This window comes from Apaloderma vittatum, unplaced genomic scaffold (assembly GCF_000703405.1).
Source record: "Apaloderma vittatum isolate BGI_N311 unplaced genomic scaffold, ASM70340v1 scaffold37735, whole genome shotgun sequence".
NCBI lineage: Eukaryota > Metazoa > Chordata > Aves > Trogoniformes > Trogonidae > Apaloderma > Apaloderma vittatum.
The window spans coordinates 18,471-29,820 of record NW_009717345.1 but is presented as its reverse complement, the minus strand read 5'-3'; the positions used below and the strand labels follow the sequence as shown (position 1 = coordinate 29,820).

Genomic DNA, 11,350 nt, shown 5'->3' with positions numbered 1-11,350 from the left:
CGTTAAAAGCCAGAGAACTGCCTGAACGGTTTAGCAAACAATGTGTCTAACACTGTATTGGTACAGTTGTTTTGCTGAAGCAAAAAAAAACCAAACCCAGAGGTTTTGCTGAAAGAGGAACATCCTTACCAACTGACATGCCTGCAGTGGTAGCAAATGGACAGACTCTTTGAAGGCACTTTGTGCTTGGAAACTTTTATGTGTCTAAGAACCCAGAGGTGCAGTTTATTCTTTTCTGATTCTATTTTTTTTTGTGTCTAGGAGACCTGCAAATCTTAGGGGATTTTATGCTTTATACCAGGGTCAGTTTTTAATGTAATTGGAGACTGTTGGTTTATACGTACAAAGATGTGGTCAATCTAGTCTTCAGGAGCAAGTAGCAGTAGTTCTACATGTATTAATTGCTAACTTGTGAGCTAGACAGATGTCATATTCGTGGTGAGTCTGGCGTTGCAGTCAGTTGTGGTTAATGGATAAAGTTTGTCCTGGAATGAGAATTTGGGACTTCTTAATTCTTTGTCCATGATTCCATGATGATTTAAGGTTGCCAAAGCCTTGCAACTGTGGTTTCTTACTGCCAAATACCTGTTGAGCAACAAAAAATAGCATCAGGAAAGCAAGGAAGGCTCTTAGAGTCATCTTGGCCCAGCATGTACGTATATTCCAGGAAGCCTTTAAGCGTTTTACAACATTCAGTCGCCAAACCAAGCCATGTCTAGGCAAGAGAGACACCTTAGGCTCATGCATTCCTGTTTGACTGTTGGTTTTATCCGAGCCTGTCTTTTTTTTTTTTTTTTAAATGATCAAATGCTAATGTGTCAGCATCTCAGGTATACTCAACACCGAACAATTTGCTAGCATAGCCTTGGGTGCTGGTGTTAGTATGTCTAAAGTCAATTTTGCATCAGATGTTTTCTTTTAAACTCTGACTTATTCTGCTTTGTCAACCAAAGGGCTGATTTTGTGGCTGATTTTCTTGACCTGTATCTTTAAAGAAACAAAATGAAGATATGTTGCTCTCTTGTTGAGACCTGCTGAATGAGGATGTGTTGAGAACATCTCTGAGTTACTGCAGCTCACAGTGACCGCTCTGGAAGAGCTGGGAAGCTCCACAACACATCTGTTGTCCTAAAAACACTCGTAGAGGTAGCAAGCTCCTGTGTATTGCTGTGCTTTCCTGGCCAGGGTGTGTTTCAGAGTACCAGAAGGTAGAAAATGCTGTGGCAGAGGAAACTTTATTGAAGAGCAAGGGAATTTGGGTTTCTTTTAAGGAGTGGTAGATTTTCAATGTTCTTTTCCTCTAAGTGGCCTGTTTCTACAGTCAAAAAATAGATTTACAGTACATTAGTTGTTTTGCAGTGACTTATTTAGCAGTAAATTGGCTTCTTGGTGTGGGTTATTTCTGTCTGTAGGGTGTGAGGGATCTGTCTTTCCGTGAACATGCATTTCTCCGTGTGTGGCCTTCAGGTTATTTGATGCACTTTCTTGCTAGATAGGAGTTGAATAAGAAAGAGCTCTTCAGAAATTGGCTGTGACTAGAGGTGGGAAATCTGACAAAAATACTTCTAAGGGTTTTAAGAGAGCAGTGGGGCATTTGTGAGTTGGGAGGTGACTGCCTGCTTGGCTCTGGTGTGGTATTAGACTTTGTTGGGGTCCTAAGATCAGAAGAAAACTAGATTTGTCTTAAAGAGGAAGACAAGCAGTCCCTGCCTGGCAGGGAAGAAGAATTTAGCCAGATGCATCTTGGAGAGGAGGGACTGCAAACAGGGCCTGGAAACGTAGGAAAGCACTAAGAAGGTTGGAAAGCTGCAGACAAGACTGAGGCTGCTGGAATATTGTCCCACGTGTCTCTTGACGATGTACTTACTCTGGATTAATGGATCATTCACTTCTCTGGAAAAGCGTTGTTTAGTTGTTATCAGTCGCTGGTCACAGGTTCCTGCAGCAAAGTGCTGTGTGGGGTTGGTGTTTTTACAAGGGCTGTGCAGAGGAGGAGGAAGGGAGCCTTGGGATATAATCTTAGGGGCGAGAGGATCTTGGGTTTTGTACGAGTACCAGAGTCCCTCACCTGAGGGATGAGCTGCTGAGGTGTAGAAGGTGTCTCTCCTCTGTTGCAGTGATGGATGGAGAAAACTCTTACCTATCCTGGAGGGTTTGTTTAAGGAGGTCAGAAGGTGAGGATCCAGCCTAGGGGAAGGGCAGGTGGAGCTGGAAAGGTGTCTGGAGAAACTGAAGGAGAGAAATCACAGCTAACATCCATCCCTCCACGTTCAGTCTATCCAAACTTGAATCTGCTTTTTGAGTTAACAATCTTGCTCTCTTGCCTGCAGAACTTAGCAGAAAACTGTGTTGGGAAACCAGGTCCTCATGGATGTCTGTCGCAGCGGAGCTTGTTTAGCCCAGCTGGCACATTTCTGTAGAGCCGGCCTTGGGCACAAGTAGCGATGGGTCAGTCCCGGTTTCCCGTGTTTACCTCGGAGCTGCAGAGTCATCAGGATCCACTGGCCCTTGTGCCCGAGGCACTTTGCTGCAGGTGCCAGCTTCTCTCTTTCCCATGCTTGTGAGCTGTTTGTGAGGGCAGTTGTCATTGTCCTTTTAGAGACTCTGTCTTGATAAACAGGCAAAACAATACCTACGCTTAGCTCGTGGGGAAAGCCAGAGGATAGGCATCAAAATCTGGTATCTTAAGCTTGTGAGCTGTTTGTGAGGGCAGTTGTCATTGTCCTTTTAGAGACTCTGTCTTGATAAACAGGCAAAACAATACCTACGCTTAGCTCGTGGGGATAGGCATCAAAATCTAGTATCTTAATCATCCTACTACAAGAATTAGTGTGAAATGCTGGTGATCAAATGCAGTCACAGTGCTGCCTCCTGCGATTAAGCTCGGGAGTGAAGCAACTATCTACTTAGTACAAGAGTGAGTGAGGTTAAAGATGCTTAAAACATGAGGCACGTCCCTGGGCGTGCATGCTGGCTTTCCTGGTGCTGCTTCTGGAGTGAGGGTAAGTGTCAGGGTAAGTTTAGATTGGATATTCGGAGGAAGTTCTTTACTGAACGAGTGGTGAGGCACTGGAACAGGCTGCCCAGGGAGGTGGTGGAGTCCCCAGCCCTGGAGGTGTTTAAAAAAAAAAGTAGATCTAGCACTTGAGGCTGTGGTGTAGTGGTTGGGTGTGCTGGGATGAAGGTTGGACTAGATGATCTTCAGAGGTCCCTTCCAACCCCTGACATTCTGTGATTCTGTGAAGGGAATGAGGATTAAATACCTGCATGGTGGACAAATGCATACCCACTAGCTCAGGCTGGCCAGTGGGTTCTAGGAGAAACCTGATTTATGCACGAGAAGACATAGTGGGGTCTGAAAAAACCCAATCTCAGCTGATTGCTCCAAAATCTGAGGATACAAGTGTAGCTTCTTCAGCCATGGTGAACTCGAAATGTGTGGCAGAGGCTGCTGGGTGACTCGACACGTCTGCTGCAGGAAGTGGACTTGGATGGTGGCGTGTTTGGGCTGTCCTGTGTACCCCTGGGCTTCGCTTCGGTCCTGGTGAAAGTACAGCCCAAGCTGGGAGCAGCCTTGTCACGCCAAACCCTCCCGTCGTCCCGATTTGCCTTGTGTTCAAGGCCTGTGGGAATTTAATCAGTTTTGTTCTCATCGTAGGTACAAAATAGGACCAGAAAACAACCGTGAGGGCTGCTGGTCTTCTGCCGTAGGGATGTCAGTCTTCAGAGACCTACAGACAGCTGGGCCTTTTCTCTCTGTGTTACGTTGGAGAGAACCTCTGGCTTCGGAGCCTGCTGCAGGAGAATTCAGTTTTCAGTTGGTTCGTGTGGCCTTTGTTGCCGTCTGTGGGTCTGACGATGTTTCTGTGTTCTCTGCTGCGCAGAGGAGCCGGCTGCATTGGCAAAGCCACCTGAATCCCACTTTGGACGATCTCTGCTTTCTGGGAGGAAACGTGAGCTCTCGGTGCTTCCTACCCACATGGAAATGCCTGCGTACGCACGCTGACAGGTTTTTGAAAGCAAATTGGAGCTGGAACCCAGAGTTTGGGGGCTTCTGGGGTGCAGGAGCCTCGTGGTTGTACGGTGGAAGACCCTCGCAGCATCGTGACAGACAAACCGACAGAGGAACAGGCAGGGCTTGTCAAAACTTCTGCCTGACCTCAGCGGAGTTATTTGTTGCTGCGTTTCTGTGAAACGTTCTTGTTTCAATGAATCAGCATTTCCTCGTTCAAAAGAGGAGTCGTTTGAAGATTTTTGGCTTGTTCTGCTTGGGAATGCTTTTAAAGAGAATTGAAAAGTATTGGGTTACGTAGGACAAAAGGAGCGTTTAAAATATAATACTTGTTGGGTTAAGAACTGTAGAAATATCACAATGGGACAGCGCAGGGCCTGAGGTATGTAAATGAGGTAAATTACATCATTTCTCAGAGACTGACAGGTCTTTTGCTAGACAGCCTGTCCAGAGCAGGGTTGTGACAATTGCTCTGCAATTAGAGTGGTTTTTTTAGCCAGTGTAGCCAATTTTGTAGGGTTTAAATTATTTAGGTTAGCGCATTAAATATGGAACTCTGTTAAGAGTGTGGAAAACTTTTAATTTCACCTGGAAATACGGCTTTAAATGATTGCCCTCTTCTGTTGCTCATGCAGTTGGATGTTGGTAACGTCACCTGATGGTTGCTGCGATTTCTAAGAAACACCTTTGCCCTTTTGTTGTTTGCGTTTTTTTGGCTGATAATCAAATGTAGTAAATGAGAGAGAAGGGATGGTTGAAAATATCGATGCCTTGTTTATTCACAGCATAATAAATCTTGTTCGTTGTGGAGTTTGGGAAACGTGAAACTGGACGTGGGTGGACGTGTGTAAGGGCAGGAGGCAAGTTGTGAAACAGGATGTTACCCTGAACTTGCAGGGTCTTTGCTGGCATAGAAATGTGGCTTCTCTAGGCTGTTGGAGTGTCCTGCTCGTTGTGGATTTCTCTGCAAACTGGGGATGGCCTCTTAAGTCAGATATTCTTCAGTCTTACGCTGCTCCTTCCCCTCCTTGAGTTTCTTCAAGGAGGCTTTATACAAAACTTTTCAGTTCTGAGCTGCCGCTGTTTTTTTTGAAAACGAAGAGCCTGACATCGTATACGACTGGCCTAATGTGTTTGTATGCCTGCCTTTGTACCCTTCCTGTTCTGTCCTGCAGGTAATTAAATGCCCGTAGCAGGGATCCTTGCTCTGTTGGCATGCTTGGATGCACAGCAGCCCTTCCGATAGCTTCTTTTCGTCTGCCCCATTGCAAGAAGATGGCAAAAGCAAACATTACCAGAGACATCATCCACAGACAGATCAAGGTACGTGTTAGCCAAGCGTTCGCTTGCATTGGGTGGAGAGCTATAGAGAATCGGTGCATTGAGAAATGCTCATGTTGCCTTTACTTCTGAAAAGATCTCTGCTGCTTACATGTTGATAAGCTGTATAAGAACCGTAAGAGAACAAATGCACAGGACCTGCCGGTATCGTTAATGAAGAGCCGGGAGGAAGGATGGCGGAACAGGAGTACGGTTCTCCTCCCTAGCAGGAGCGCGTTGTGCAAGTTTGACATCAGCAGGTCTGTTCTTCTGAGTACACCGTTGAAGAGAGATTTATGGCTACTTGTGTTTGGGCACCATAAAGGACCCTTAGCTAGCTTACCCCCTGAGTTTTCTCTCTCCTTCTTTATGTGTTCTCTTCGTGTGATCTTGCCATCAAAGGTATTTTCTGACTGTAGTAAAGCTAATGATCTCTGTCTCGGTTTCTTTCTGTCTCTTTTTCTTTCAAGAGTGGCGTGTTGCTTCCTTTATGTAGGGAGAAGCTTCTGCGGTGGTCAGATCAGTCATCTGATGGCTGCATTTGTGAAATATCTTGTAACGTGAAAGGACTAGCTACAGCAGGCACAATAGACAATTATTACTTGGACTCGGAGGCCTTAAATAATTTGCAGCTTTGCTGGTAATCAGCATTCACAAGAAGTGGTCTGTTAGTGGCCAGAATAAGGAACTAGGAGCTTGAAAGCTCACTTCCCTTTGCAATTTGGTACCAAACTTTTTTATTAGAAGCTTGTCATTTAATCTGTGTGCAAGGATTTATTTTGCTGTTCTAACAAGGAAGGGATGGGGTAGTGGTTAGAGCGTGAGCCTGGGACTTTTTCTCACTGTCTGCTCTGTTAGACTTTCATGTGTGACCTTGGGAAGATTGCTAAGTCTGACAGTTCCTTGTAGGCAAAGCAATATCCTACTGCACAGACCTCACAAAGCCACTGAGGTTGCAATAGCGAGGCAATTATAACTGCAGCACCCTGCACCAGGCCTAGCAGTGCTCTGGGAATGTTGTCCGTAAAAACATGTCAAGGGGTTTGAAGTTTGTAATTGAAGTTACTACAAAAAGATTGGTTTGGCTTGGGTTTTCTCCAATCCCATTTTTGTTTTCAAATAGCCTTTGTTGTGTGGAGATCATTACTTCACGGGGCTCTGCAGAGCTGTGCTGTAGCGCGCCGGCTCTTTGTGTCTGCTCTGTGACTGCTAACGTGTTCCTGGTACCATCAGTTAATTTCTGACGTTGGTGTTCTCATCTATAAATGGTGATAACGAAGGCTTAAGTTGTCTTTGCCTGACATGGGACGGGACTGAAGCTGGATCAGGTCCTGGGAAGGAATCTCCTCGGACATTAGATGCTCTGTCTAAAATATGACTTGTGTTCCCCTTTCTTCATGCCTGCCTCTGCAGTTGGCCTTCTTTCGTCGAAGCCATCTGCTAACGCATCTGCGAACCCTGCGAGATCACAGGGGAAACAACTGTCCTGCTTTACTTCACCTTCATTTGTACTGACGCAGTTCTGTGGCAGCTGTTCTCTTCCCCGTAGAACAGGCTGTGCTGTGGTGCTGCAGCTACACGCTCCTACTCGGGTGCTGATGAAATAAGCCGTCTCCAAAGGATGCTGTCCAGTTACGTTCCCCGGCACTTTGCCCCGTGCTGGTGCTTCAGGCTGGATTCTGTGTGAGGGCAGACTTCTCCTGGGCGGCTGTGATCTCACACTGCAGTCCTCAGGAATGAGTTGCTTCCAAAATCTTTGCCAAGGGATGATGACAGGCATTCCCAAGCTCTTCTGTATCTGGCCCAGAGTAGGCAACTTATTCTGTCTTAGTGTGGGCCTCTCAAACCTTGTCCTGACTAGCCAGCTGGGGACTAGTGATTAGATAAACATCGTTTTAAACCAATTCAGGGGCAAGGATTACAAACTGCCTGCCTGGAGATGATGCATATGATGTCTCCCTGCCGCAGGGCGGATACTTGATGCTATGGACACCCCTTACAAGGTCCCTGCTTGATTTTGAAAGTTCTTGAATCTCCTCTGAAAGGCAAAAAAAAAAGTGTTTTGTTTGCTTTAGTCAGTGTGACACTTGTTTGCTTCATGCAGGAGAGGGGTGCGCTGGGCTTCGAACGGCACTATCACGTCACCGATCCGTTCATTCGGCGCCTGGGTCTAGAAGCAGAATTGCAGGTGAGTGGAGAGCGTTTGAAGATCAAACTGAGCTGCTGGTTGCTCCAGAAAGGGCAGCACGTGGGAGCGTCTGGGATTCTCTTTCTTGTATGGGGTAGGTACTGATTACTTAGTCCCCTAAACTGCATTAGAGCCGGGAATAGCTCAGTGAGATCTTACGTGAGCTTTCTGCATTGCCTGATGCACCTGCAGGAGAGCCTGTGTCACCTTTCCCAGGTGTGTGTCACCTTTCCCAGGTGTGTGTCACCTTTCCCAGGTGTGTGTCACCACCAACAGTGCTGCCTGAAGAAGGCAACTGTCAACTGTTCCAGATACTCAGCTCTAACGCTACAGAGTCTAATGTGGTGCCTAAAGAGTAGCTTATATTGAAGCCTCGCTCAGCTTAAAAAAAATCTGAATATTATCTTGGTTTGGGGGAGGAAAGGATTTGTTTGGCCCCCCTTCTCAATCGCGTCTTCCCTATCAGACACTACTCACTGCTGCCCTAGTCTTTCCTGGTATGGTCACTGGTTAATTTGGGTGAAGGTGGATGACAGAGTCACCCAGCAGCAAGGTGCTTCTGAAAGAGTTATCAAAAGTGCATTTTCCCTGTGTTCCCAGAGAGCCTGTACATGTAATTTGTCAGCCTAGCCAAGGGCTTTTGAAGCAAAGTCACCTTTCCATGTGTACAGCAGGATTTCAGCTGTAGCCTCTGAGGCTAAACTGCCGTTTTATTCAACACTCTGATTTTTTAATAATTTGTTTCATTTTGCCTTTTCTACCGCAACTGCTATAGCATGTCTGTCTTTTCTGGAGCTGCTTATCTGCCACGTGGGTGGGTTTTTACAGGGTTGGATTAAAAAAACCCGCTTGCATTGGAACAAATTGTTATGTGTGTGAAGCTCACTGTGTCCTTGTCTTGGAACAGTTCTGTTTGATAAGTCTGAAGTTTGTGTAATCCTGTCTTCCCTTTTCTTTTTATTCCGTCAGGGTCACTCTGGGTGCGTCAACTGTCTAGAATGGAATGAGAAAGGAGAGTAAGTATGTGTCTTGTTTGGGGGGAATCACAAACTGATGACCCCAGGTTCTCCCAAGAGTAGGATGTAGGTCGTCTTATCATAAGCAGCTGCTTCTCATTCCTAGTCAAGTGGAGCTCAGGCTCAAAGTTTTGAACTGTAGTAGAGCTCACGCTTCAAGAGAAGCTTTATTTTGTTAAATATATCTGGATATTATTAGAAATGCCCCTTTAGTGAGTTCAGAAGGGAAATGGCTAGACTAAGAAGTGGAGATTGAAGGCTGCTTCTCTTCTCTTAAGTGGTATTATGGATTATAATGGATCTTTAGGATTTGCCCAGCTGGTAGTGACATTTCCCCACCCCCTTCACCATGCTGTTAAAAGCTTCTGCTGGGGGACAAATATATAAGGAAGGGAGGGAGAGCGTTTACCTCTCTGCAGTTTTAGAAGAGCATTTTGGTTAACCAAGAGGAATAAAGAGTATCTGCAGAAGAAATGACTGGATGGAAGGAAGAGTGTGTATTTCTTGACATGCTTCTTACAAGGTCCAAAGTCTGCTGCCTTGATACTCTTCAGAATTATTTACCGGTGAAAATTTCCTGTACTTGAATGAGATCTGGCTGCAAGGTAATAAGTTTAAAACAGCTGATAGTTGCAGTTGACAGATTCTTTTACTTCAAATGAAGATAGATGTGCAAGGCAAACAGCGCTGGGCAATGGTGCTGCCACACCCCGCACGTAAAAAGCAGCCTGTGAATCACTGAAAGAGCCCTGGCTTGGGGCTGCTCGGGCACATCTGAAGTTCAGGACTGATCCCTTCGCTTGAGTTTTGAGGGTGACATGGAGCAGTTATTGCAGCCAGGCTCCGAAGGAGAATGGAGGCCCTGCATCTTGTTGTTGACCAAATGCTCCCATTGTTTTCCTCTGCGCCGTCTGACTCTGCAGTGAGCTGGTTCAATGAGCTAAACCAACGGAAAACATTCGCTTTATTTTCCGTGGAGTTGATATTTGTCTGGTTTAGCTCCCCGAACCGGCTCAATGGATTGGCACACGGGGAGCAACAAGAACACATAACTGAGAAAAGAGAGAGGAAATGGGCTTCTTGGAGCTGAATTAACTTAATGGCTGGCTGTGGTCAAACCACTCTAAGAAATTGGTCACAGCTTAGAGCAGAAGAATACATGATGCATATTTTTCTTCTGTTTCTTTTAGCTTGTTGGCCTCTGGCTCTGATGACCAGCATACCATTGTCTGGGATCCTCTGCACCACAAGAAGCTCCTTTCTATGCACACAGGACATACTGCAAACATCTTTTCTGTCAAGGTATACGGTTAGAAGGAATGTACGGCTAACAAAATCAGCAACCTAAGCCGCAAAAGAATAGATCCTTGCTGGGAAACATTTTCCTGCAAATGATTTCCAACTGGGAAATATTTTCCTGCAAACAATTTCCACCCCCTCACAAATAATTTAATATTTCTAATGTGAGGGGAAAAAAATGCCTTAAATCTATTACCTGTGCTTCTTGGTTTGTGCAGCTCCCGGGCTTGTGTCATTCTCTGTAAGTACAAAGGAAATGGTAGTAGCAAATTGGAATGTGTGATGAAGAGACTATCTGGTGCTGCTGTAGCTGTTGGCTCTTGAGTGTGCACACCAGCGTACATGTAACGTAGTTAATAACACGGGTCATCCTGTGTTCCTAAAGCAAGCTGCTCTGTGACCTGCCGGGACAGCTCGGCGACGTCCGCGTGAACAGCCTCAGCACTTCTGAAGTTTGAATGGCAAATCTGTCTCCCACAGTTCTTGCCGCACTCGGGGGATCGGATCCTCATCACGGGAGCAGCAGATTCCAAGGTGCATGTCCATGACTTGACCGTCAAGGAAACCATCCACATGTTTGGAGATCACACCAACAGAGTTAAGAGGATTGCCACGGCTCCCATGTGGCCTAACACCTTCTGGAGTGCAGCAGAAGATGGGCTAATCAGGTACAGAACTCCTAGTTACTCTGCCCCAAAATTAATTGGATTAGGATCCATTGCACAGATCTGAGGAGAGACTGTCTCTGTACTAAAGAGCTTAAGCTAATCTTTGCCTTTCCTGAAACAGGAAGGATTCATCTTGAAATGTTGACTCCTCTGATAAATATTCTCCTCAGCTCCTCTGTTTTCCTCCACTGAAAAGGGGGATCAAGAAGGGAACAGCCATGTCAAATGGAAGGGAGATAAAAGACTGAGTGACATTTCCCTCTGGACTCAATGAGGCTTTTGAATGAGTAATGTTACCGTGAGAGTCTGTTCCACACGAGCTACTGTTTGGGAGGTCATGGCTTGGGGTTTAATCTGGAACCTGACAAAAATCTCTGCACATTTTAGAGCTGCTCTTAATGGTGATCCTGATGTTGAGGCCCAGCGTATATTGAACTGAGATGCTTCCAGTAACCTGTGGCACAAATGGCTGTTAATGTCGTTAGTGTCATCTCTTTGGGCACATGCCAGATAATTAAGCATAGAGTCATAGAACGATTCAGGTTGGAAAAGACCCTTGGGATCATCAAGTCCAACCACTGACCCTACACTACAAGGTCACCCCTAAACCAAATCACCCAGCACCCCATCTAAGCGACACTTGAACACATCCAGGGATGGCGACTCAACCCCCTCCCCAGGCAGCCTGTTCCAGGGTCTGACCACTCGTTCCGTGAAGAATTTCTTCCTAATGTCCAGCCTAAACTTGCTTTGTTGCAACTTGCAACCATTCCCCCTGGTTCTGTCCCTAATTCCCTGTGAGAAGAGACCAGCCCCAACCTCTCTACAATGTCCTTTCAAGTAATTG

At 45.9% G+C, this 11,350-nt stretch overlaps 1 protein-coding gene across 3 annotated transcripts in view; it reads left to right on the top strand.

Moving 5' to 3' along the window:
• Positions 1-5,180: 5,180 nt before the first annotated feature.
• The window catches only part of WDTC1 (WD and tetratricopeptide repeats 1), a 17,468-nt gene continuing 11,298 nt past the window's right edge, over positions 5,181-11,350 (top strand). For all 3 annotated transcript variants that reach the window (XM_009869843.1, XM_009869844.1, XM_009869842.1), the window contains exons 1-5: positions 5,181-5,335; positions 7,437-7,520; positions 8,490-8,536; positions 9,727-9,838; positions 10,316-10,503. In XM_009869843.1, coding sequence (XP_009868145.1) covers positions 5,228-5,335; positions 7,437-7,520; positions 8,490-8,536; positions 9,727-9,838; positions 10,316-10,503 — 539 coding nt within the window. In that variant the 5' untranslated portion in view covers positions 5,181-5,227. The remainder of the gene's footprint in view (positions 5,336-7,436; positions 7,521-8,489; positions 8,537-9,726; positions 9,839-10,315; positions 10,504-11,350) is intronic.